Here is a 27,872-nt window from a genome sequence, read left to right on the forward strand (position 1 = left end):
CCAGTCTCTAATTATAGCTGTATGCTGCAGATCTGTGCTGTAGAAGTACAAAACAACAACAAGCAAAACAAACATTAATGCTTTACTAAAACAATGAAAATAGTTCCGATACAGTTTAATCTTTTTTCCTTCTCTAGAATTTCACCAGGAGATAGCTTGTTTGACAAGACACCTGCTTCTTTAACATCTTCTAGAAAAATAGCCTTCTGTGACTGCGCACTTGAAGATGCTGGATTACATGGATCAGTGAATAAATTAGAGATAGCTCCTCAGTCAGAGCTTCCTCTATCTTGTAAAGAAAGTAAAAATGGTAGATTTCTTTCTTTGATACCGGGACTGGACATCACTGCTGAGTATCTTGGTCCTATTGATCTTGTCAGAGGCTTAAAGAAACGTTCGTCTGCACTTGAAACGGATTCATCTACACTTCTGCAGAGGAAGGATAATCAAACCAAACTTCACCAAACATCACTAGTAAACACACGTGTCTCTGCAACCTCAGTGGGAAATACTGGTAGAGAAAGAGAAGGAACTTCAAGCTCAGACATTAAAAGAAATTTTCACCCTTATAGTAGGCATCTTCACAAAAGTCAATCTGTTACAAGTAGGAGGAAGCGTCAAAATTACTACGAATACCATCCAGTATTTCTGTTCCAAAGTCTTAGTCAAACAGACTTAGAGGGTTATAGTTATTTTTTCCCAGAGGACCATACCACTGACACAGACCAGAAGTTTCTTCCTTCTTGGCCCACACCTTCTGGCCTCACCAAGTCTGATGCTTTTTTACTATGCCAGCAGGCAATAGCTAATTCCAGTATAGGAAGATCTTGTGGTGGCTTTCTTGGCCGGCGAATAGAGGATGCAATCAATATGTGTGTTAAAGATTTGCTGCTGAAAGATGACCTCAGTTGGGCAGAAGCTTCCTTAGCCCTTCTAGAGAATGAATGTGAGAAAAGAGTTTTAGAAGAAATAAATTACAACCAACAGGAATTTGAAGGGTTGGTTGAGAGTCTGCTTGCTGCACTGAAGTGTCCCAGTCTCTGCAGTGGCAACGGGGAATGTACAGAATGGGGCTGTGCATGTTTTCAAGGCTACAGCTCATATGACTGCAGCATGCTGTCTGGTAAGTGGGGGGGAAAAATAAGATCTAATTAAGTAATGTTCTCAATGTTTGTGCAACATACGTTTATTTTGCTGCCTTTCTCTTCTGCTTTTGTGTGCTGTCGAGGGTTCCCTGTGGCGGCCCTGTTCGTTATCCAGCAGTTTAGTTTCAGTTTAATACAGCCATAATTGTTTTCTATTCAGCCACCTTGTTTCCAAAAGACAAAACATGGGCTTAGTTTCTGGTATATCAGATTTAAAAAATTTACCACTCGGTGAGTCTGCCATCCAGCGCATTGCCCCAGGTGATTAGCAATGTTTCCACATGCTGCCTTCTTCAGGGAGCATCTGCCACATCTATCTATCCCCTAATTTTTTATAGTCTATGAGATCCTGTTTATTAACTGTAAGTGGGATGGTTTTGGTGATACTGCATTCTGTAAGCTAACTGTTAGATGTGGTGGGATCACAATTGATGGTGAAGAAAAAAAGAGGTATAGAAAATAGAGCTGGGCAGGGTTGGTGGTTTTTTTCAGTAAATAAGAAAGACATTCACTAAAAATTTGGTTAAGGAGGTACACTGGAAATATACAAAAAGTACTACAAAAGTTAAAACCTTTTCAAAACAAAACCTGTCAATATTGTGTTTTGTGATAGTGTTTTTGTTACCTGTTTAAAAGCAAATAGAGAAAAGAGGTAAGAGAATAATAAGAAATATTTTATTCCTCTTTGAAGTCAAAATACTGATTTTACTTCATAAAAACTATTTTGGGGTCTTACAATGCGTGTCAGTTTATTTCCTGAAATCACTTCCACCTGACATGCTTTTGTTTAGTCTTGAAACAAAAAATTTCCCATTATAAATTATTGCATAACTGTAACCTTTCCAGTTCCTATTACTAGGGCTGGAATTTCATTTAGATTTTATTCTGCAGCTGTGATACGAAGAACCGTGGATGAGAAAGAAATACACATCTCCACAAATGTTGGTTATCGGATAAATATTTTCTCTGCTTCATAATATCCAAGTTCCAACTGAAGACAAAAGTGTAATTTAAAGTTAAGATTCATTTTAACAATAAAAATTGTTTCTATTTATGCCTTTCTTCAGCTGGGTCCAGATTTTGTTGTTTGCATATTTTTCATAGTTAGATAGAGAAATAAACATATTGCTTTATGTCAGTGCATATGAATGAGTTTGACGTTCATTGTCTAATATGTACTTCAAAGATCAGGCTCCAGAAATTACAGAGCTAGAGAATGCTGGGCTCTGCAATATTCGACAGTACGACTGCGCATCAGTGAGAGCTTTTGGACGTGGCTTCAGGGAGTCATTGAATCTGAAATGTGAAATTACCAGATTACAGGTAGGTCTCCCTGAATAGTAACAGTTACATTTTAAACTTCTCAGAGAATAAGGGAAAAATTGTCCATCATATTATTCATTGATGTGGGTACAACCCCATGCTGTAGTGGAAGCTGAAAGCAAAGGCGCTCAGCACTTTACAGCAGACACTCAAGTCTTTGCAAGATCGCAATTTCCTCCATGATAAGAGAAGTACAAAACATAATGGGAATGTTCAGCAGCCGAGAGGGAGATAACAGCATAGAGCAGCTATCCATCAGAAAAGGGCAAGGGCAGCCCTATTAGTAACAAGCAGTACATCGTTGTTCGTTTTAAGTGCTTATGTAGAGGAGTTCAAGTACCACTTCTTTGAGAAAGGACAGCAAGGTTAAAGGCATTACTAGATTTTTTTTCCTCCAGCCTAATGCTTGAAATAGCCCTTTTATAAACATAATAAATCTCTTCTGAAAAGAGAATTTTTGACGTGTTGTCCATTTCCCTGAGGTGGAATACCATGGCAATTTAATGATATGTCAGCTCTATACCTCAGGTTTGAACAGGAGATTAAAAATGTTGCACGGTAAACTAAGAGGAATCTGCATAGAGAGACTGTTGTAACTCAGACCCACAATTTGCTCAAGGCAAGTTTACAAGCAGTTTACAAGTCTTAGCCTGGCATAAACAATCAGCAATTACAAGTTTTTGTGTAGTATCAGATACAAAAATAAAAAAGGCTTCAAAGTAACATTGAGTTTCATTGATGTGACGATGCTGGTGGCAGGCAAGGTGGTGAAAGGAGAACTATTCAATGAGAAAATTTTATTTTTCAGGCAAAAGTTTTCCGTAGCTAGTTTCAGTAGATGCTGAAATTATTTTGATAGATTAAGCAATGGTGGCTATAGATTTTTCTTAAACACAGCATGTATCCACTCATCTGCAAGTTGGCTTGAAATGATAGAAGTCAAGAATAAGTTTACAGTCCATTAGGTTAAAAGACTTTTAGACCAAGCTCACAGTGAGACAATTATTGGGAGTTCACTTATCACAGTTTGAAATGTCTCAGTTTTAACTCATGACAAGGTATTCTGATATAATACTCTTTGTGGTTTTGTATTTGGCTCCCAACTACAAAAGCTTTCTATTTAATCATTTTTATTGGTGATCTTCTCACTGACAAGAGATGGGTTACAAAACGAACACTATTGCTGTTATCTGCAGTTAATGAGGAAGCTAAGAATTTTCTCCTTGAATATATAAAAGAAAGGTTGTTTGTTTCTTTAGTTCAGTTTATTTAATTTTCAGACCAGAGTAATAGTGACTATTCAAATGTCAGTGGACTTGAAACAGTATAGAACTCCATGTATTTTGAGGTTAAACTGAAGTGATCAAAATATCATAGAAGAGGCATTTTGACAGAATTTTGAGCTAATACACACTGAGTTTCTTATATTTTATATTTTCACTTTTGAAAGGTTAAATCAAATCCATTGTCCATGGCTGTCCCACCATATTAGGAAGGGTGTAGGTCTTGCGCATGATGCTGAAAGAGGTGATTCAGGGAATTCTGTATTAAAGTACCTCACAGATGCAGGATTACTGCACATCTCTTGATAGAGAGGGTAGGACATGGCCAAGGAACCTATGATTACACAGATTCAGAATTTACTAAGATTTTTGCAGAGGATGAGAGTGTGTTTAACTTCCCCAAAATGAAAAATAAAGTTTTAGTTCCTTCTTATTTACATTGAATTGCAGAAGTTAGTTTTTTGATGAACTTAACCAGCTAGAATGCTAGTAGATCTGAAGGGTTTTTTAATTGGTTTTTGAAAGGTTAGTGCGTTTCTGAAAAGATTATCTGAACTTGCCTCCAGCTAGTAACGAAAGGTTTCTGGAGAAATAGACTGCATCACATTTCAAGGGTTATGGTACTAAATGCACTCAAAATGTCATATTTAGAAATATTTAGCTGTTACACTTTTACTCACTGTGAATTCCTTAACTGAGTATAGGGTGAAAGAAAAACAAAATGGTTGATCGGAGCAAAAATAATTCGTATGTCTTTTCAGCAGAAGTTTTTTATTTTTCTGTTACTTTTCTGTTATTTTTCTGTTGTTTTTTTTTTAAAAAAAAATATGCAAGGCTTTATCAACAGATTGCTCCCTATGTCAGGACTGGCATTGAATAAGTGTCTTGATTGGCTCCCATAACTGAAAAAAATGCACCAGCTCAGTAAAGCCTAGTCACGCTCAAAATTATTTTGGTCTTGCTGTTCTCTTGATTCTGAGTATGTTTGGATTCTTACTTCCATCTAACTTTATTTTCAGTGTGCTTATCCATGTTTCCACATGCTTCAGTCAGATAGTATTATCATCCCTATTCTGTTACCTTGATCCCTCAAGATAGATCTTTGGGTGACTTGTCCTCACTGCAGTTTAGAAGAAAAGTCTATAGGGTTAATGGTGTAATCTATTGGCTTGTGCAAGGGCCTGATGGCCAGCAGCCAGTATTCCCCCAGCACCCAGAATGATACCTGAGCTCTGCCAAAAACCTCATCTGTTCGACTAAAGCTTGTCCTCTCTTTGGGGCAGAGGTGGAGAGGGACAGAGGTGCTTATATATCAGATCAGTGCTGTTAGAGGATCACCCAGTGCTTAACCCTCCCGTTACTCTGCAGCTGGAAGAACTGTGGCCTTGGCAACGCAATGCCAAAGGGCCTTATGGCAGGAAAAACTTCTGTGCCTTTTCATAGTAGCATATCATAGTAGCAGGCTTAGGTAGAAATGTGTGTGTGCAGATAATGGCATTTAGTATTTCCCACTGCATTCTAATCCAGAGACACTAGACTTGTTCAAACGTGGTGCAATACATTTTTTAATTTGATAAAAATATTTTCGTTATGTATTTCACTGAAAAACAGATTTTCTGTTTTAACATTTAGTATATTGATAGACAATGGATTCCTGGAGAACCTCTAACTATACCAGCTGCCTTCCAAAATGCCAGGACTGTCGACTGCCAGTTACCAAATGATGGCCAGCAGTCTGATGTCATGGATCTAGTTGATGATAAACCCATTGCCAGGTGGCAAATAAAGGTACTCACAGAAATTACAAATACTCACAGATATTCCTATAAAATGAAAATGTGTTACGTAGATACTATGATTTTTTTTTAATGGTACACTAGAAGTGGAACTCGGCTTGCTTAACTTGAGGTCTCAGTTTCATCACCTAAGCTGAAGTGTTGAGTGCCATTCGGGCGTGTTCTCCTGCAAGGGGACTGGTAGATCTGACCTGGGACCTACAGAGACACATTGTTCAAGACTAGAAGTTAAAGGCCGGGCAGTTACCCTAGAGCATTTCAAATGACATTAGACACATTTATGGGCAGATTGAGCCCAGTCTACATGTACGAATCCCTGTGTGAGGTAGACATGTGAGCTGTCATACAGACTGAGTCAATAAGGTCAATAGACCCTACACAGTATTCAATTTACTGTGAAATAGACACCTACATGTGGCTAGCCAAGTATTTGCCTAGACTTATTGGCAGGATTGACTAGACTTCTGATGGCTATTACGGGAGTTTAAACAGCTAAATGCAGGTGTCTGTCAATGAGTTGAAGTCCACACTGGTGATATGTTGATACCTGGATGTGTTAATCCATTTTTACTGTACATCCTGCAGATTTCTAATGACGGAATCATTTATAGCAACTCTAAAACAATGATTTTATATGATGGAGCCTGTCAGACATGTGAACCACAAGAATCTGGGTTATGTATATTAAAGGTATGTATTTCATTACTCTCTATGTTCATTATGAATATATTTATATTTTCAGGCAGACAAAAATCCAGAAAAATCAGCAGGGTGTACCCTGTTCTTTTTTCTTACAGGGACTTGTCATGCACAGGAATTATAAGCACAGAAAGAGAAGCTGGGATGAGGCAATTTTAATTTAAAAAATCAAACCAAAAGCACTTCATATAATTACCACATCAAACCAAACATGCTGTCATTGTTTAGATTTAAAAACAACCTTAGTTGTTTAGTGGAAGTGCAGAATTTTATTTGATACTTTACAAAGTCATCCATATTTACTGTTTGATAACCAAAAATTAATTAATGACATTGTCATTTCTCTAAAAGGAGAAAACATGCAACATAGATGGACTCTGTTATGGTGAAGGTGACACAAATCCAACCAGCCCTTGCTTACTCTGCAGACCTGACATATCAAAGTTAACTTGGTCAGTTGTTGAAAGTAAGTTCTAAGTTTTGTTTGTTTGTTTGTTTTTTAACAGCAAGAAGTTGAAAATCTGCTAAGTTTTCAAACTGTTGGAAATAGTGAAGTTTTAAGTTTAACTGTTTCATTTAAGGCCTAGTACTCACTACTTTAGTTTGTAATTTGATCTTGGATTTCATCTGATATTTCTCCTATTTTTGAAAATGTTATTTTGTTTTCCAGACCACACATGTAAAAGTCAGGCTGGGGTGCTCTTTTTTTTTTCTTGCCCTGCCCCACCACAGTAGCCATTACAAATAACTAAAAATTAACAACTCTCAGCCTAATTGGCACTTTGAAGTCTTTTGATATTTTGCACAGCTACATCCACAAATGTTTGTCTTCAGCATTAAGGAATAAAAGATATTTTCCAACAAATTACTCTTGATACCAAATAGGAGGAAAACACACAATGAATTAAATGGCTTGTCGTACTTATTAGCTACTCAATATTTGTTTATTATACCTAATATTTATTCCGTCGATGGAATAAAAAAGGAGTTGAAGGGGTTTGGTCACATTTTATTCACATGGATGCAGAAACTGTCAGTTTCGGGGATCTGCTCAGATGTTTTATGATACAAAGCTTGTCCTTTTTTTATCCTTTATTGGTGGTATTTGTTGTTCAGCTGGGAAGGGTCTGGACTTGTTAGGCTGAGTGGTAGGCAATACTTTAAGCTTCTTAGCCTTAGACTGTGCTGCGCTTCTCAAACTTTTTATTACTGCTTTCTAAGGAAATGCAGCTTAGGCAGTTACTGCCTGATCTCTAATACTGCAGCCTGCTAGGTTTGGTCAGACTTCTCTGAGATTGAGAGGACTGGAATATAAAAATACATTTTTGAATGAAGGGTAAGGATAAGGAGAGCCTGCAAAAGAGACTCTGCTAATTTGGCTCTGTATTGCAGAAACCGGTCAGCTGTACAAACCTCCTGCAGAGCATATTGCTTCTGGCCTAGCATTGGGGCAGCAGTGTGAGAGATGGATGGATGTTGTGTGGGTGAATTTACAACTTCAATTAGCCGAAAACTAGTTTTGGTGGTTATAGATGATTTTATTCTTCTAAAACTTCTGAGAGCCAAACACACAGACTGGTGTTCTTGTAAATTCCTTTCCTGCTTTCTTACCTGAAAGTAATGCCTGTAGGAGGAAGCTCTTCTCAGTTTTTCTCCATCCTTCTCCAAGGTACCCCTTTTATTAAGGAGAAATCATGTTCAATCTCCATTGTTATATTTGGAACTTTTATTTAATGTGGTCTTGGGTAAGTGAAAGAGTCTTTCTTGATCATGTAGTATAATAAAAGCTGCCATTTTGGCTCCCCTTGCCTAGGACAGTTTTGTTGATCTAAAACTTCCTGAAGGCCAGCTGTAAGAATAGGCAAACTAAGTGATTACCTAGAAGTAAAGGAGAAAAGACACCAGGGTTATTGAGAGCAGCAAGACATCTATAGCCCTTCTGCCTCTGCTGCAGCCACTGAAACCCAGGCTTGCTGCTGCTGCCTTTGCTGCTGCTGCCTCTGCTGCTGAAGTCTGGTTTGATGTGCTATGGAAGAAGGGTGTATTTTATGCATCTTACTTGTGCTTCAGGAACAGCAGAGTTGTTGATGCTAGCTCCTCAGCTTTCTGTTAGCAGGGCAATCTTGGCCCTGGCCAGGTCTCAGACCCCACAGACTCCTGTCGGTATTGCTTCAGTTGCCTAATGCATCCATTAATGTAGGATCTTCTCTGTCTTGCTGCTGGGCAATAGTTCAGCTGTTTGTGTGCTGGATGCCAGAATGCTTTAAAAAAACAAGCAAACCGTGAACTACCAAAGGTATTTTGGCAGTTGGTAGCTGAAATGGGAAGCAGTGGAGATTCCAGAGCACAAAGGATCTCTGCTTTGGGTGGCTGAGGGAACTGGGGTTCTTTAGCCTGGGGAAGAGGAGGCTGAGGGAAGACCTCATTGCTCTCTGCAACTACCTGAAAGGAGATTGTAGTGAGGAGGTTTAGATTGGATATTAGGAAAAAAATCCTCATGGAAGGGGTTGTCAAGCATTGGAACAGGCTGCCCAGGAAAGTGCTTGAGCCACCATCCCTTGAGGTCTTTAAAAGACGTGTAGATATGGCACTTAGGGACATGGGTTATCAGTGGGCTTGGCAGTGTTAGTTTTACAGTTGGACTAGATGATCTTAAGGGTCTTTTCCAGCCTAAATGGTTCCATGATTCAAAGATACACGGCCTAAACAAATACTTGAAAGTATATCCAAGGCTGTTATACTCCAGTCCACTCAGAAACCACATTATGAAAAGAAGACCCACATCTAGGTCCTTAATTTTCCTTCTCCATAGTACAAAGTTCTAGCCTAGAAGTCATAGTTCTTTTAGCTCAGATCTTAGTCTTTGGATATACAAATCATATTGGTCCCTTGACCAAATGGGACATCTCTTGGGGCTTTACTAGTAGCCATCCAGTCTGCCCTATCAACTGAAGTCCATAACATCTCAAGTACAAGTGTTGCATCACTGTTCCCATGGGTGAATGTGCTGGCAAAACTGCCTGGATTAGGAAGTCCTGTATGAGTGGGACTTCTGGTGCCTGTCTTGCTGAATCTTCTCCTGGTTCAGATGTGTGCTGAAGGCCAAGGTAGCTATACATATTCCAAAAAGCCGAAACCTGAACGAAATAAAATTCATCCAGCAGTCAGGGAATCGAGGGATTTCCATGTTACAGCCACAGACTGGAATTCAAAATTGCCAAAGTCAGAAGTGAGAGAAGAATGTAAGCCAGAGGCAGTTCTCCAAAACCAGGGAGCAAAACCTCTTTTCTGGAGGGGATGACATTACAAACAGGGTGTCACAATCTAACTGCTGAGACACTGATATCAGCTTCTTCTCCCTTCATGACACAGTAGTGGGTTCCTGCTTGGAGTGGTCAGTTCACTGCAATTCAAAACTTAGCAATCTTCATCACCTTCCTATGTACCAACTTCAAAATCTACACTCTCCCCAGGGCTTCTGCTTCTCTCTTTCACAGAACTTGGACTGGTGCTGGGGTTTTGTTTGTTTCTCTTCACCCCGTGTCTCTAGAAATCTAGTTACTCCTGCCAATAGGTTAGAGCTCAACAGTGCAGGATAGACTTAAGACTTACCAGTTGTTGTGTGGTTAAAACCCTTCCTAGGAACAATGAGTGAATAACTTATTCTGTCACCTCACGCTCGGTTTTGCAGAGATAGTCACTGCAGCCCATTCCCAAGTATTGCTTAGCAATGCCTGATAATTTGTTAAAGGAAACAGCAATCAGTTCCGAGTTTTATGGCTTCCTGTACTTTCATCTGCAAACTGTCTCTACATAGTTAAAGTATAGTGGTTAAATTTGATAAATTCTGAGCTCTTTGTATGTATAGATGCACTGCATCTTTACAAGCTCTTGCATAGCATTAATAATTTCTTGGTTATGTTGTTAACAGTTATAATGAAAATATCTAGTGTTTTTCCTGTGCCCTTCAAATGACATTAGAATTTAAGAGAAATAATTACATGTGACTTCCTTAATAGAAGGATATGCTCCTTTTAATTTTTATAAGTATATTGCAACTTTTGCTTTAAAGAGGAAAATATCTCCTTTGTTACAGACAACCAGCCTCCAGTGCTTGAAACTTTCCAGGGTGCGCTACAGACTTTTTATGGAGAAGATTTTGTGTATCAGTTTTTGGCTTCAGATCCAGAGGGCTCTGCTATTCATTTCACATTGGATTCTGGTCCAGAAGGTGCCAGTCTTTCCCCATCGGGTCTCCTTTTGTGGAAAGCTACATCAATGAATCTCCATAAATTAACATTTTCTTTGACAGATGACTGCAATGCAAAGACTAAGGTAGAAATAGAGGTAATGAATATTACAGTAAGATGACACCTACTAGTAAGATGTTTAAGATATGTAATTACAAAACTCATTGCTAGTTCATTAAAAAAAGAAAACTGTCTTATTGGGCATGTCTTGTAGGTCAGCGTAAAATCATGTGATTGCCTAAATAATGGCTCATGTGTGACAAACATTAATTTCCCACCTGGAAGTGGAAGATATCTTTGTGTGTGTGTGGCTGGATTTGAAGGTGATCTCTGTCAAGTGAATACTGATGACTGTAAACTTAACCATTGCGGTACTGGCAGATGTGTGGATGGAATAAACAGCTATTACTGTGAATGTCCACCTGAACTTCAAGGTAAATTGCTAGTTAATTTAGATATTTATTATGTTTAGTGAAAAATAGGAGTTTCTAATTTTATGTCTGCATTTTTTTTTTAATTTTGACTGTAAATAGCTTACTATTAGAGCATGAGGAAATTTTCATGGTCTCATGATAGTTATATATTTCAAGATTTTTCTTGTATGAATACAATGGTGGTTTATATTATGAAAGCAAATTTCCATTGTTTTCCTCTGCAGAGGTAAACTCAGCAACATGGTGAAACATAAGATGAGTAATGAGTTTATTTACAGTGTGATTCCTCCTATGCCTGCAGATAAACATGTAGTCCCCATAGCCCATCTTCTCCATATTCCGCAAAAAGTAAATACTTGGTAAAAGATGAAAAAATGTGAATAGCAAACCTGGTCAGCTGTACTTATTATATGTACTGAAATACTTTCTTGAATTTGATAGATGCCCCTTTTTTTTTCCACATTCTGCTTTTATTTTTTATAAACACACTGTCAAAGTCTAGTGACACAATATCATTAAAAAACCGGCATATTTCAATGCAGGTAAAAATTGTCAAGATGATGTAGATGAATGTGTATCCAATCCTTGCTTCCCTGGAGTATTTTGCTTCAATACTTTTGGTTCTTACTATTGTGGTCCATGCCCAAATAATCTTCAAGGAGATGGGAAGTCATGTTACGGTAAAATGGTTTCTTTTTCAGAAGAATGGTATTATCTTATTGTCATGGCAGATAAAGTATCTTTGGTTGTGCTTCATGTTTCTAACAGTAACTTAGAACTTTTTTCAGTAGACAGCAAAACAGGACTGTGTCTGTGGCTGTTGATGGCTGGGACAGAATCTCAGCGGATGATAACATCAGACTGCATAGGGTCATGTAGTTGTAAAACATTTTTTGAGGTGACTATTAAAAAATACCCCAATTCTTTACTATCTAAGTAAAAGACAATGAAATGTATTTTTTTCTCTGCATTATTTTCATAATATGAGCAATTATTGACAAAATATTTTTCTGTTACATTGCTTAACATAGAACTATTTACCCAAGTCAAAGCACTTGCCAAACAAATAAGGTGCCCAAACAATTATTTACAATGCAATTACTGAATAACTTGTGTTTTAAAAATACTCTATTGAAAACTTCTAAGAAACAATTTTTACTCTTTATCTGCTTTCTGAATTTTTAGCTATTTTAATGTACTAAAACTTTAACTCTGTAATTTATTTGCAATAGAAACAAAAGTAACTACTAATGTGCCTTCATATCTTTTGTTTTTAGAAAGCTTTGAAAACACCAATGTTGAAAGAAAGGATTCCACAGGAGAAATTGGAGGGAATAAAGGTGATTTTTCTGAAGAAAATGGAATTTCTGATTCACATACTGATAAGAATATAGCTGGCAAATAAAGGTTCTAGTCAGTTTTATGTTATTCACTTTAATTTTTCAGTGTGACTTAATTTAATTCATTACTGCGATTGTATTCTGATCTGAAAAATGAGACTGAAATGTTGATATCAACAAATCCCTTAGGTCAGTCAAGTCATTTTATTGACAGTGTGGTATATGGCAATCTTATTGTTGCCTTTTGTTTTTGTGACTAACCACTGACACAAAATAGGTAACATGGGGATAGGGACATCTGTTATATGAGGTAAGCAAAAGTTTATGGCATTATGTTGAATGCCATTTTACTACTTTAACTCAAAGGAAAGGTGAAGGATATGGCAAGTGAATGTCTTAATTCCAAAACTCTGTAAACAGTGTTGCTGGCATTTCCAGCTCTGTGCCTGCTGGGGCTTGATTTGCAGGAAATTCTCATGTGTCTTTTCCCTTTATCTCTGAGTTATTAGTGGGGGAGGAGGAAAACGCTCTCTCTCAGCTACCAAGTGCTGGATAATTCTTCATGAGCTGCAAAACAGTTTGCTTTTCAGCAATGGGAGACAGCTTTTTTTAATAAGATTCAGTGAAGTTTAACCTTTTGTACACTGTTTTCTAGTACTGTTCTACACAGGGTTAGGGACAGAGCTTAAGATAGGTTGGATAATCTCCTCCAGTTTCATTCCTCCTCTGCCCCATAATGCTAAAAGCCCATATATGGCATTTTGCTATTCTAGGATTACAATGCCATACTCCTTTCCACAACCTACCAGACCACCTGCTTTCCTGGGCAGACTATGATGAACTTTTCGTTCATTTTGCACTCCTTACAACAAGGAGGCTTGAGTCAGTCCCTGTTTATAAAACACCCCACTAACAAAGCCCATGCAGACACTTTAAGAAAGTCAATAAAAAAGTTTGGAGGTAAAACATGGTAATACTTTTGCTGCAAGGTGATGGATTATTCACCTAAAATACTGTCCATGGTGCATCAGTAAGTATAAGTATGCGCATGTGATTAAATATCTGCTTCTTAGACTCTAGGCTTATTACTAGCCCTTAAACAGATGAACCATAAGCAGTATCTTTTCTTTAAGCTCTGTTTCAGTTACCTAGTTGGAAGCAGTATATAGAGCTGGTAATTTGCTCTGACAGTAAAGCTGTTTATTGACCCAGTAAGGGAAATTCTCTGCTGTCCACCTCATATATATGGTGCTTTGTCCTTATCTTCCAGCCAAAAAATAGCCATGGTGAGGGTGGGAAAGAATGTAGCCAGAATACCTTGATCTTCAGTTCTGCCAGTTAGGAGTTAGATTCTACTGCGTACATACATGATGATGTAGCACATGGAGAGACTTCCTGAAGCGCAGAATGAATGGGCTGTATGTTTTTCTGTTCAGAAGACATTCCCCACCCTCAGAAGGAAGAATAAGTCAAAATATTCCTGTACTTTTCCCCCCCTTTCTTTCTAACATGCTGTAGGTTTTCAGCAATCATCCATTGAGAAGTTTTTAAGCATCTCAGGCTATATTCCAAGTTCTACAGATGTCCCCGAGAGATTTAGTTCTACAGAAATGGTCAGTGGCAGCACTCTACCAGTCTCCATGGTAAAAACAGTCACTGCTTGGAAGTCACCTTATTCTCAGGGAAGTGCTTCTGTACAGCATGTTGTTACTGCAAACATTGCCCATGCTCTCAGCACCATCAGTGGTCACCTTGCTAACACAGAAGAGAGTTCTTCAGTACATGCTGTGGTGACTGCATCTTCAAGGAGCCATGCTGTACCACCTGAGAAGAAAACAAGGGCACAAGTTGTGGCATCCAGTTATTTTGAGACCAGCAGGAAGACTTCTGCTGGCAGCAGAAAAAATACAAGGAAAGGGCTTTCTTTGCCAAGGAAAGTATTCAAAGGTGGAAATGCTCACAGGGTTCAGCATCAATTAGCCAAGCATAAAACAAGTCCTTTACCTTTTGTCCTTGTTGAAGTTACTGTCGCACCAAAAATGCTTCCTGAAGAACTGAGTAAAATGGTGATTCCTAAAGCAGTAACCTGTACTGATTTACCCTGTTTTCCTGGTGTACCTTGTGAGTCAAGTCAGGATGGAAGCATCAAGTGTGGTCATTGTCCTTATGGTTATTACGGAGATGGCTTCACTTGCAGAGGTATTACAAATAACTGCACTAAATGCTTTGCAGAAAAGAATCTTGTGAAATCTTTGTAACCTGAAAGTACACTGTCACTGCGTGATCGGTGAAATGCATAGAGTATTGAATTTTCTTATTTTTGTTGTTAATAGTGGCATGGTCTACAGGCTTTTAGTTACGGATGCACTTAATATTTTTTCTGATGTGTCTCGGGCTCCCCACTTATGGGCAGGGACCTAATGGGTTCTATGTGATCCATCTATTATGTTAGGCAAGACACAGTTGTGCTGAAATGCCACTTTGATTTTCCTTCCTCCCTTCTTTGTTTTCTTCATTGCCCTTCAGCAAGATGTAGACAAACATGTGGCAAAAACATGGAGTGTGTGGCACCTAATATTTGCAAATGCAAACCTGGTTATGCTGGTTATAACTGTGAGGCTGGTGAGTATGGCATTTCGGTTTAGCCTGTGGTAACTCGTATGCACAAATTAATGATTTGAAGATTAATGATTTGAAGACACTGTTGATTTTTTGCACAGCTCTATGCAGGCCTGATTGCAAAAACCATGGGAAGTGCATTAAGCCCAATGTCTGTGAATGTCTACCAGGATACAGTGGCTCCACTTGTGAGGAAGGTAAACAGTATTTTTCACTTTCGCATCCATAAAAACCCAAAGGATGCTGTAAATAACTTCCATGACAGTTCATTCTGACAGCAAAGAGGTGTTTTGATTTTACTGTTACTACTTTAACAGAACTCTTTGAGTAGCATGTTAGTATATACCCTACTTTTTTTGATACACTCTGTAAGTGTTGCTTGTGATTGGGTATTCCTAAATTTAGCTTTCACAGTAAGTAGAGGAGTTCACCAGTGAATGTAGATGGCTCTAAGCAAAACAGTCTCAGAGAGTGGGAATTCCTGTCTGGAAATTGTCTCAGATTTCTTTTCATCAGGGTGACCACCACTGTTGAGACTCTGTGTACTCTGTTGGAATTAAGTTCCTGTTACTTATTCTTGTCAAAAACCATTGCATACATCTTATTTTATTTCCAGTTCTTTGTTCACTGTCAGTTATTAATATTTCCCTTTTTCTAAAGCATAACCAATCCATGCATCTTTTTAGAGGTGATTTCTTGAACAACATAATTCTATATCTGCAGCACATTGTAAACCACCCTGTCAAAATGGAGGCACGTGCTTGGCCAGAAATCTCTGCACCTGTCCATATGGTTTTGTGGGACCAAGATGTGATACAAGTAAGCAAAAATTATAAGGGAAGAATACAGAACGTTTGTCCTGTTCTTCAGGAGCAGGAAGGCAAATTATGGTTTAAATTTTTGATGCACTCTCTCCAGTGATAGCAAATGACATAATACTGTTCTTTGAAGGCTTCCATACTTGGCCTGTTTGAAGATTAGTTAGATAATATTTGCACGTAATTCTGAAAACATGACATACTGTAAAAATTGCAAATAGTTTATTATTGATGGTTCCTGAATGTGGAAACATCGCACATGTGATACTACCTTCAGGGCAAACACAGATATTTACTATGTCCTTACGGCTTTTTAAACGCTGGGGTACATTCAGAAGTTTGTATCAGCGAATGACAGGTCAGAAAAAACTGAGGTACAGGGAAACTGAAATCAGAACCATGTTATGGGTTTGGTTTTGGTTTTTTTTTTTTAACCTGGCATGAAAATTGGAAAATTTGGAGTGATCATAGCTGAAAATTTGGAGTGATCATAGCTGAAAATTTGGAGTGATCATAGCTGAAAATTTGGAGTGATCATAGCTGAAAATTTGGAGTGATCATAGCTGAAAATTTGGAGTGATCATAGCTGAAAATTTGGAGTGATCATAGCTGAAAATTTGGAGTGATCATAGCTGAAAATTTGGAGTGATCATAGCTGAAAATTTGGAGTGATCATAGCTGAAAATTTGGAGTGATCATAGCTGAAAATTTGGAGTGATCATAGCTGAAAATTTGGAGTGATCATAGCTGAAAATTTGGAGTGATCATAGCTGAAAATTTGGAGTGATCATAGCTGAAAATTTGGAGTGATCATAGCTGAAAATTTGGAGTGATCATAGCTGAAAATTTGGAGTGATCATAGCTGAAAATTTGGAGTGATCATAGCTGAAAATTTGGAGTGATCATAGCTGAAAATTTGGAGTGATCATAGCTGAAAATTTGGAGTGATCATAGCTGAAAATTTGGAGTGATCATAGCTGAAAATTTGGAGTGATCATAGCTGAAAATTTGGAGTGATCATAGCTGAAAATTTGGAGTGATCATAGCTGAAAATTTGGAGTGATCATAGCTGAAAATTTGGAGTGATCATAGCTGAAAATTTGGAGTGATCATAGCTGAAAATTTGGAGTGATCATAGCTGAAAATTTGGAGTGATCATAGCTGAAAATTTGGAGTGATCATAGCTGAAAATTTGGAGTGATCATAGCTGAAAATTTGGAGTGATCATAGCTGAAAATTTGGAGTGATCATAGCTGAAAATTTGGAGTGATCATAGCTGAAAATTTGGAGTGATCATAGCTGAAAATTTGGAGTGATCATAGCTGAAAATTTGGAGTGATCATAGCTGAAAATTTGGAGTGATCATAGCTGAAAATTTGGAATTAGTCTCGCATAAATTGTCTTTTACATATTGAATTCTATACGCTGCAATTTGGCAACTCCAAATTTTGTGTAGGTTTCATACTGGTAATTTTTATTATTCAGAGGGATCAAATTTAGACATGCTGTTTATATATCATTCATCTGAATATGCCACTGCATTATTGACCCCAAATTGAGAAAGTCTTTGTCTCCTCCTCAAATCCCAGGACTCTTCGTTCTCAGTTTTTCTTGTTCAATTGTGACACACAAAAAAAAATAAATTCTACTCTTTGTTGAGCAATGCTAAAGAGGTTGAGATGTTGGCCTGAAGAAGTGATTCATGGTTTTCCACAGCCATGATATTTTAGTATCTTTGTTAGTCTCATGTCACTTGTAACTTTATGCATGCAGCTGCACTTGCTGAAGTGATGGAGGACACTTAAGTGAACTTGCTTGGAGCCCATCAAATCCATTATGTAACATAGTTCATTTGTCTCTTAGTATTGAAATTCCCATGTTTTTTAAGAATTTATTTGAAATTTTCTAGATTTTTAACGCTGACCATGGATAATTACATGGAAAGACATTTTATTTACCTGTGTAGCCTGGTGCTAGCTTTTTATGGCTTTGAGACTGGATTCAGCATTTCCTCTTCAACTAATGGAATTGTGTGTTATTTCCAGTGTTAATATTTGGGAAAGAACTGAAAAATGGATGGAGCATAATTTGTAATGTATCTCTTTCTCTCTCTCTCCTCCCCCTTTGTTTTTGCCCAACTTCTTGGTTGGTAGTGGTTTGCAACAGACACTGTGAAAATGGTGGTGAGTGTCTTACTCCAGACATCTGCCAGTGTAAACCTGGGTGGTATGGACCTACATGCAGTACAGGTAACACTCTGGCAACTTCCATGTTCCTGGGAGAGTGTCCGTAGGACCTTCCGTAGTTTGAAATTTGGAATCACATGGCTCAGGCAACAGCAATGTGTGGCTGCCCCTGCCCTCCCTTTTGTCTCCGCATGTTGGTTCTTCTGCCAGCAGCCCCTCTAGGAAGTCTAATACTGATCCTAAAATTCTGGGTAGAGATTTTATGTGAATGGTGCGGTTTAGCCACAGTTATCTTAGGTGTTTTCCTGTCCTCACAACAGAAGCATGTATTTTACAGACTTTATTTGGATGTCATTCTTCCCACTGTTCCTGACTCTGTTTCTGCAGCAATGTGTGACCCTGTGTGTCTCAATGGTGGTTCCTGCACTAAGCCAGATGTTTGCCTCTGTCCACATGGATTCTTTGGTGCCCAGTGTCAGAATGGTAATTTTTTTTCTTCCCACCCCAGCTGCCATTATGAGGAAATCTGTGAGAAAACATTGTTATCTTAAGCCACAAAATTCACAATCAAGTCATGTACCTGAGAAGTGGTGCAAAACAGAGAGTCCAAGGAGAAGGGAGACTCAAAATTTGGCTTGTCTTCCATTCAACGTTTGAGCAGTGTTCAGCCACTTACATTGTATACTGTGTAGCCTGGATACTTGTGTACACATACAGTTGCTAACCTTGACCCCTTTTTAGCTGATTTTGTCTTTTACTATTGATGCAGGCACCAATGATTTTTATGAGAAAGGCCTGATAGTGCTGAATGTGTATATAAGCTGTCAGAATTTTAGTGTTGCACTCGTTTCCTCTGAGTATATTGCTAAGTCAAACAGAATGCAAACTACAGCCTTTTCCTCCTGTTTGTATCTTTTAGCTGTCTGCAGCCCCCCATGTAAGAATGGTGGTCATTGCATGAGAAATAATGTCTGCGCTTGTCGTGATGGGTACACAGGCAGAAGATGTGAAAAAAGTAAGCCAGTGTTAAAATCCCTCTAGCATCAGAAAGTAAGCAATAAATTATTCTGTAATCAGTTAAATGTATTAAATAGCAGATGTTTTTGATTTTAAGGTATCTGTGAGCCAAGGTGCATGAATGGAGGAAGGTGCGTAGGGCCAAATGTTTGCTCTTGTCCTTCAGGATGGAGAGGAAAAAGATGTAACACTCGTAAGTATCTTGTAGTTAACAGGAGAACCATACCTTAGAAGTAAAACGTGAGTAAACAACAACTCTGTCCACACAAGTAATACGACATTAGTGCCAAAAACCTCAAGAATATACACACATTTAAAAAATAATGGTCTATAACTTGGCAGCAAAATTCAGGATGGAGAACTAATACCATGCATTTCTTAGACTAAATAATGAGGCCAAAATATTTTAAATTCTTGTGTAGCAAATAGTACTTGTTTCTTTCTTAATTCTTGTCTAAATAAGAAACATCTATTTCTGCAAAGAGCTGAGTCAATGAAGTGAAAAAGTTTCAATTTGTGCTGTAGGACATAAAAGCAGATATAATAGAAAAAGAAGTACAGTGAAGGACTGGAAAACTGGAAAGAGTGGGAAATGATCGGACTAGAAGATGCAATGTGCACAAGCTCTTTAGGAAAGGTAGAGATAGGACTGATGGTAGCACAGCTGTGGGTCACACTATCTTAATGAAGATATTGATGGTACATAAATAAAATGTGGCAGCATGGATGAAAGCACAGTCTGCATGAAAATCAGCATGAGGATGGGTGGTAGAAATCCAATAGACAAAGTGTTAGTGTCTGTCATAGTACCCACCCGAGGCTCAGATACTGATATGGCAAATCAGCTCTCTAATGGCACAGAGGAAAAACAATTTTCTCTGTATTAGTTTCTGTAATTATTGGAAAGTTTTATTGAAAAAAAAATCACCCATATTGACAGGGTGAGATATTTTTGGACACTGTTGAAGAGAGATTTCATTATCATAGTCAGTTAACCAATGAGAAATAATAGCGATTTAGATTATGGCTTAATAAGCAGGGAGAAATGTGCAGAAAAGTGGGTCATAGAAATTAACTTTGGATTAAATACTCATGAGTTGATTTACCATGTGTTAAGTTGCATGACAGACAAAAGTTCTCTCACTAAGGTATGGGTTTTAGAAAGGTAAATTTGGAAAAAAAAAAAAGATTTTAGCGGAGCTATTTAGTGGTGCTGACTTATTTCAGTGTTTCAGGCTTCTGTAGCAATCTGCAGTGCATCAGATCTGTGTTGGCTGTAGGGTTTTTTGTTTCTAGTTGCCTCTCTTCTTTAATACCCTGTTGATCTTAGATGGATTTTCAGTGAAAATGATGTGACCCGTGTATGGAAAGCACTCAGCCTCTCATGGGCATCCTGAAATGTAAATACTAAGTAAAAGTAATCCCTTGGGATATAACCAAACTTGGTAATGACGTTTGTGCAGCAATCTGTCTGCAGGAATGTAAGAATGGTGGGGAGTGTATTGGACCAAGTACGTGCCATTGTCCTCCGCAGTGGGAAGGAATCCAGTGCCAAACACGTAAGAATGATGTGACCTGAAACCTCTTGCTTCAGCACAGTTAAGAATGCTTCAGCCGTGCATAATGCCTAGAAGTCCTATACTTGGTTGTATTTTAACCTAAATCTACGTCAAAAGCAGGATAAAAGAGCAGGGATTGTTCTGCCTGTCCTGAAGCCCTGCAGAATACAAGAGTAGTCTGGGCCCACGGCCATGTGCAGTGGCTTGCTGTAGCACCACATGTTGCTGCAAAAGTCCTGAGAGGCCATAGCAGTAGCTCGAAATAGTACAGTGAGTTAAAAACCACCTCGCTCCTGTCCCTTGCTCAGTCTCATTCATGCCCTCGGCATGTTCCCCTGTTAAAACCACGTCAAAGAGGGATGGGATAGGCGTAAGAACAGCATTGGTTCCACGTGACTGAAGTCCCCTTAGACAGAGGGCTGTTGCCCTGCGAAAATACCTAACAAGTTCTCAGCTCTTATAAGCAAGAAGAAGTATATAGAGATAGCCACTTTTCCTTCACCAGGTTGTTCTCATGAATAAAGCCGCATTGTTCCTTTCTTGTTTTAGCGGTGTGCAACCAGAAGTGCCTGTTTGGAGGCAAGTGTGTATCGCCTAACATATGCTCTTGTCGTCCTGGTTATACTGGAGTCCTCTGTGGGAAGAAAATTCAGGTACACGTAAAGTCAAGACACCATCACAGATACAGCGATTTGGGACTCATTATCTAGTCCACTCTTGTCCAATGAAGCAGCATGAAATAACCAAATGCGTTTGTCCAATTTCTTCATTTCAGCCTTCAGCGTGGGAAAATTCATAAAATTCCTAAGAGCTATTCTAGCAATTTACAGGCTGTGATACTTATAGAATTGTTCTCAACACCTAATGTAAATTTCCTTTGTTTCAGATTAAGCTCATTATTCTCTTGCTGTTCCCTAAGTAGCAGCAGCAGGAGTTAATAACTATACTTTTCATAACATCCACTGTTCTCCAGCATCTGGACCCATTTTAGGGAAGCGTATCCCACTGCTGACTTTTTTAGCTTGCATTGAGCCAAGCCCTGATTTTTTTCAACTAACTACAGTTGTCATTCAGTTCATCCCTGTTGCATACAAACGTTCTGTATCCCCAAGTTTAACTTTGGGAGTAGCTTTGCTTTTTTGCATTATAGTGAATGCTGGCCATTTCTCTGTTTTGTCAGTAATCTGCTGTATTCCTTTGCTTGAGTGCTGGCGGTCACTCACTGAAGTGATCTAATTCAACATTTCATTGCAACTAACTTTTTTGTGATGGCTGAGGTAGAAAGCATTCTGCTCTTCTCGCATCATCTGTGATGTTTCTCATCTTTTAATGTCAACATATTTAGACGCTTTTCTTGTGCCAGCAGAATTTCTTTGGTGGAGTTGGGGTGTAGCCTAGCTGATTTTAGTACTGCATGGTGGTGCTGTTCCTTTACATTCGTCTTCAATTACACGCCACTGTTTACACCTGTGCTGTGCTTTCTTTTAAAAACAATTTAGTTATTTGGTCTCCTGCTGCAGCCAAACTAGTGTATTCTGTCCATCTCATCTTTCCTTTCTTTTTAGTACTTTGCCACGTTATGTATAATGTAAAACCTATAATGTGACTGCTAGACGTGCAGGCATTTTTAGTGAGAAATGGGTCAAAACCAGGGAAGACAGCAATAGTTGAAAAGTGCTCGGAGTTCCGATCTTTTTTCTAGTTTAGCAAGTCCTATATACAATGCTGATACTATTTGTGGTCAGAGAGCAGATAACTTGCTAGAGATAGAGCAGTATGTTTAAGAAATTGAAATAATAAATCTCATACACATTTTGAAAATATAAAACTACATATCCTGTGATGGTAGGACTATAATGTTTGCAATATGGATTTCCAAAATGCAGTCTAAAGAAAGGAAATTATTTTATTCAAATGTTTACAAAATATCCCACAAAAGTATTACTGTATTTTTAATCTAGAAAATATATTGTTGATCAGTTAGGCAGTGGTGTATCATACACTGAACAAAATGGCTCATTTTCTTAAATAAACAAGCTATATGTACAAGCTCAACTTAATACTGTGTTTCTGCATATCAGGAAAGCAGAGATTCAATAAAATTGTTTCTTAAACTTTATCATAAAAACAGGCTGCATCATTAAAGTCTGTTTTTACATATTTTTTTTTTCCTCCAAGGTACAAAGGCATCATGGTTGAAGAAGAGAAGTGTATCAATTAATCTGCAGTGCTGCATGGACGTATGAGACTTGAAAATCGCAGAAGGGTTGAAGGCAATTACAGAGTTTATTTAAATGAAAGGAATATCCAGAAGCATTATTTTAAAAGATGTGTATTACAGCCATGAATTTTGATGGGCTTCAAAACTACAGTCTTGTAGTCATTAAAATGTATGTATATTTTTGTAATTTTTTGCTACCTCATGCACAAGCCCCACAGCTTCTGGTACTTCACGGAGCTCAGAGATTTGATGAATGATGCAAACTCAGAATTCTGCAGTTTGTTGATGTAGTCAGCTGGACTATGAGATTTCCTTTGTGGGAACAAGACTGTAATAGCTGCCAAGTGGCTAGGAGAGAAGGCAGCATTTGTGAATAGTACCTTCTGTTTTTAAACATTTAAACATTGGCTGCATACAGAAGAAAAAGCAGAACTTTTTTTCTTCTTTGTCTTTGCATCGGTCTGTTCTAATGACAAGTTATGAGTGAGGAAGGAGGGGAACCTAAACCAAGGCTTGGCTACTACCAACGGAGGCAAGGTCGCACGTCCTGTTAACGGTCACCCAGGTGCAGAATAATTCAGGTTTATCCATGGCAAACCGTAGTAGCCTGGAGCCAGATACCGACTCCCCTGTTCAGAGTTCCCCATTACTTACGCTCACTTAGCTGAGTCACCAGCTACTGAACGATTCCTGTGTCTGTAAGACTTTTATGCCCCTCTTCTGATATGGCATTCAGTAATATGAGGACATTTTGTCCCTGAGTCTCTTAGAGAAATTTAGAAATGCTTTTAACCGTGCTGAATCTTAAAATAGGAACTAATAAGAGGAGGAATTTGCTGTACATCATGCCATCTGTATATATCAAATCAGAAAGTATTTGTAGAAGTGTCATAGGAGTTTTTTTCTGTTACCTATTGCTCCAGTGAACTGTTAGCACATACCAGCTGCCAGATAGTTTTTGAACAAATAAAATTCCAGTTTTTCTGAAATTTCCTACAGAGCACCACCATCTTCTTCCCCTAGAGCTGCAAAAGACATTTCAGTTCCTGCTGCAACCAGCTGAGCTCTGGTAATAGATAGAAATGTCTCTTTAGCTAACCCATTGAAGTTTACTATTTTGTTTTGGTTTTTTTAAAACCAAAAATAAACGTCATGACTTTCTGTTCTCCTGAGCAATATTCAATTTGCATACACTGATTCCAAATGGGAAGAAAACAGAGCTCATTTTACCATTTGCTGCCACTGTGGGGATGCTGATTGCCAAATCATAGCTGCTAGCAGCTCTGTGCCTATATTCTGCCTCACCTTTTGATAGCCCTTTTAAGCTATTTTGCCAAGTTAGCTGGCATTTTGAGAGCTCAGCATCATTCCAGAATGATGGATTTAAAAACTGTAAAAAATGTTTTCAATTTTCTGCTTGCATTTTAAGTTTCCGTGTTTCTATAGTTTCTTTCAATCAAGTATCAAAGTGGCTGATAGAACAGTTCCCAGAAGATAAGGCTGTTATTTAAAACCTATTCCACTTGGAACAGTTTCCTTTCTCACAACTCTGAAAAGATCTCTGTGAACAAAACCTGACTAGCTATTGGAATGGATGCCTCAGGATGATGTTTTGAATACAGAAGGTTCTGAAAATGGCTTTAAAGTGCAAACACCCCGGTATCTGAATCTCAGACTGTTGTAACCCCCCTTCCGCTTGTCAGTTACAGAGGTATTGTGCCAGAGGAGAGGTGACATCTGCCAGGAACACTGTTAATAGTACTTTGGTTAATGAGTTTGTGCAACCCTCCATTCACAAAATTGAATCAATATACATGTGCCTTTCTAGGATTTCAGGCTGAATAAAGGGGTTTTTTTTAATCGTTGTTTCCCATTTACTTTCAGTGGCTATAAAGGCAGAAATCGTTTCTTTTATATTTTCCAAACAGAAGTTTTGCAAACAAAGGCATTGCCACAGTTCTGCTACAGTAGTTAAAAATGCTCTAAGCTGTGCTATTTTTCAGCAAACAGGTGAAGCAGAAAAATTACTAGCACACGCATAAACACAGGCAGGTACTTCAGAACTGCCCAGTAATTATGTGATCAGGTGAAACTATTTTGTTACTAGATTGTCCATCATACACATGAAACAGTTCACTGTAATTAGAAAGCACATTGCAACAATGCAGTAAAATCGCTCAGTTTAACTAGAGGCAGAAGCATATAGTAGAAGCATAGAGGCTTGTGCACACAGGTTAAGGAAGCTATTCTCAAATTGCAATCTGAAATTAGGGCCAAAAGAGTGAGGGGATTTGGAAGGGGGGGAAGGGTTGCATACTGCAGGAGTTGCCATGGTTCCACTCTGATGGAACAAAGGGCAACTTGTGCCAAACTGAAGATCTTACAGTGATTCTTAGCATGTTATACAGGATACAGGTATCCTCACTGAATTTTCTTGCATGATTTCTTGAAATACTAAACAGTCCTGGAAGGTATGTATGTACATCATCCATTTATTACCTGCTTGCACTAAAGCTGTTCTGCAGGCCAGCAGAAATCCTCCCAAGTGCAGACTGATGTTTGCCCATGATCTCAAAAAGCTCTCTGAAACACAGTTGAATGTTTTCAGAAGGAAGGACTCCTATCGCAGAAGATGCCACAGATTTTTGCAAGGATTCAGTTTCCTACATTTACATCCACATTAGCTGTGATTTAAAAAAAGAAAACACCACACAACAAAACAGTGGGCCTCCTGTGCAAGGCTTTTTTTTTTACAGAAGTTAATTATATATTCTCATAGCTGATAATAGAAAGCAGGTTAACATTTCCATCTACCAAAAGCAAACCCACGAAGAAGAATCAGTGCAAGCCCTAAAGTAAATCTGTATAAAAGCTTAAGCTACTCGACAAATTAGCTATATCCGTTCCATTACTTGCCCAAATGGGACAATCCAAAGTTTCAATTCTCTATAAGACAGCACCTGGGTACGTATATAAAACCAAATGTAGCGGTTAGAAAGTGTTACTAATGGCTAAAGATGTTTGCGTTGTTTCTCTTGTATAAAGGTATCGTATGACAATGTCAGGTCATTTAACTCAGCTTCCACCCACAGCTCACTTTAGCTAATACAGGATATTTTACAGATAAACCAAGTAACTGAAGAGAAAATATAAATGATAAAATGTGCATATAGGTAAATTAAAAAGAAGAAACACTCCTCACCTTTCCACACATGCTCTAAAAAGATGGAATATCAAACACACAACCAGTGCGCGACACCTACAATTTTTCCAGTTGTTTTTAGTGAAGATCAGAGTTAGCTCTAACAAATAAGGGAGGTAACCTGTTCCGTAGTGTTTTTCTTGACCTTTAACTAGCTTGTCACAGGAAGGCAGCTCCAGAAATTGCAAGCTATAACTGGTACATTCAATCCTCCAGTAAGTGGGAAACACAAAGGACAAGGAATACTGACAGATCTTTTAGTAAATATATGTGGAACTGTTCAAGCAGTAATTTGGGGAACTGGATTGTCATTAGTAACACATTCTGAGACTGTTCTATTTTAAAATAACTACTAGAAAATGCACTTTTAAACTCACTTATAATATTGCAGAGATTTAAATGGTATTTCTTAAAAACAAGAAACCCCAACAAAAAACCCTGTAGCCAGTAGATGGTGCCACATTCAAGCAGTATTTCTAAAATAGCCTTCACATTCTGTGTGCCCTCAAATTACTGCTTGCTTACTTCAATCATTTCTAAACAGAGAACTATTTAAATTAGCATTTGTTCTGGCCTTCTCAAAACCACCAATTACAGGTCTCTCTCACTGACTACTCCTGGTCTCATGCTCCTAACCGCTAATATCTCTTTTGGCTTCTAATCACCGTTATTGTCACTTTTGGCTTTATTAGTAGAAGTCAGGCTTTTCAGGAACAGAGATATTATGCCTCTTTGCATTTACATAATTCTGCTCATTTACTCTGAAATCTTGGGTCTGAGGCAATTAATTATTTTCCATTTGCTTTCCTGCAACGAGTATGTAATCTAAAGCATTCAACTTAACTCCTGAATTTCTAAATTATGGCACGATTATTGTAGTGAGCTGTGACACAGAATGCCATCATAACAAAGCCTACTCTGGAACTGTTGAAGAAATCTTGTTCCATGCATGCAAACCACATTTTTCACCAGCATGCCTGAAATACCCCGTGTATCACAGCAAAAGCAGCACAAAACGCAGACATGCTTCTCACTCAGTCCCCCACCCCTAGCAACAAAACCTGCACACCACCTATCCATAGCAGGTTCCATCTGAACCAAAGTGCAATAGCCCTCCAAAGCAAGGGCAGAGGAAGGCTTCTCAGCCTCACAGGGCAACAACTGCTCGTAACAGAAAATGGGACTCTCCTGTACTATATACTACTTGTCATCTTTTGCCCCCTGTATGCTTGGGTTCTCTCTTCTAGAGAAGGTTGATAACTGAGAAGACCCCATTTCTTTGCTGCTTGTCAATGCTTGGTGGTTTGTAATCCCTGGAGAAATGTGTCCGTGTGAGTCACTGCCTGTGAAAGCTGCGTGTTCTGGTAAGGGAGCTCACACACGCATACAATGTTACTCCATCAAACGGACTAAAATAACGCATTAGCAAACAGATTAAAGTAATGCATAGTTAAAATTTTCCCACCAAAATTTCCAGTACCACCAAGAATACAATTAATATCCATCTCTCAAAAAAATTGATCTGAGCATCATTCAGAAAGTTGACTGATTGAACTTCCATGTTTTGGCAAAACCTTCCTCAACTATAGCATTCCAGAAACAGCATAAACGAGACATGGAACAATGAGCGTAGGAGTCTCAGTCCAATCTGCAAAAGGCTGCAAAACCTAAACGAGGCCAAACTGGAACATGCCCAGAAGACAAGCCTCAGCATCCTCCACACAGGTGATTTGTGACAGGCACGGCTTTTCCTCACTGCCAGCCTGTAGCCTCCCATTATATTGCTCCTGTAACAACACAACCTTGTATAGGAATGAATCATCAAGGTCTCCATCTCCAGAAGGGACATAAACACATTTCCCTATCTTACTGGGGTAAGAAAAAGAAATAACTGGAAGCTGATAGATGATCGGATGATACAATTGCAGAAGTAGTCAAGATAAGGACTCTCTTGAGTATCACTATGGATTAAGATTTTAG

At 38.5% G+C, this 27,872-nt stretch overlaps 1 protein-coding gene across 2 annotated transcripts in view; it reads left to right on the forward strand.

Moving 5' to 3' along the window:
- The window catches only part of VWDE (von Willebrand factor D and EGF domains), a 44,729-nt gene extending 20,197 nt beyond the window's left edge, over nucleotides 1-24,532 (forward strand). For both annotated transcript variants that reach the window (XM_055806724.1, XM_055806723.1), the window contains 20 exons: nucleotides 138-1,123; nucleotides 2,332-2,468; nucleotides 5,384-5,539; nucleotides 6,133-6,237; nucleotides 6,598-6,712; nucleotides 10,343-10,593; nucleotides 10,711-10,930; nucleotides 11,473-11,610; nucleotides 12,208-12,270; nucleotides 13,789-14,469; nucleotides 14,797-14,892; nucleotides 14,991-15,086; nucleotides 15,613-15,708; nucleotides 17,861-17,956; nucleotides 18,281-18,376; nucleotides 18,813-18,908; nucleotides 19,008-19,103; nucleotides 20,374-20,469; nucleotides 21,019-21,122; nucleotides 22,648-24,532. In XM_055806724.1, coding sequence (XP_055662699.1) covers nucleotides 138-1,123; nucleotides 2,332-2,468; nucleotides 5,384-5,539; nucleotides 6,133-6,237; nucleotides 6,598-6,712; nucleotides 10,343-10,593; nucleotides 10,711-10,930; nucleotides 11,473-11,610; nucleotides 12,208-12,270; nucleotides 13,789-14,469; nucleotides 14,797-14,892; nucleotides 14,991-15,086; nucleotides 15,613-15,708; nucleotides 17,861-17,956; nucleotides 18,281-18,376; nucleotides 18,813-18,908; nucleotides 19,008-19,103; nucleotides 20,374-20,469; nucleotides 21,019-21,122; nucleotides 22,648-22,668 — 3,745 coding nt within the window. In that variant the 3' untranslated portion in view covers nucleotides 22,669-24,532. The remainder of the gene's footprint in view (nucleotides 1-137; nucleotides 1,124-2,331; nucleotides 2,469-5,383; nucleotides 5,540-6,132; nucleotides 6,238-6,597; nucleotides 6,713-10,342; nucleotides 10,594-10,710; nucleotides 10,931-11,472; nucleotides 11,611-12,207; nucleotides 12,271-13,788; nucleotides 14,470-14,796; nucleotides 14,893-14,990; nucleotides 15,087-15,612; nucleotides 15,709-17,860; nucleotides 17,957-18,280; nucleotides 18,377-18,812; nucleotides 18,909-19,007; nucleotides 19,104-20,373; nucleotides 20,470-21,018; nucleotides 21,123-22,647) is intronic.
- Nucleotides 24,533-27,872: the final 3,340 nt, after the last annotated feature.

This window comes from Falco peregrinus, chromosome 5 (assembly GCF_023634155.1).
Source record: "Falco peregrinus isolate bFalPer1 chromosome 5, bFalPer1.pri, whole genome shotgun sequence".
In the NCBI taxonomy this organism is placed as follows: domain Eukaryota; kingdom Metazoa; phylum Chordata; class Aves; order Falconiformes; family Falconidae; genus Falco; species Falco peregrinus.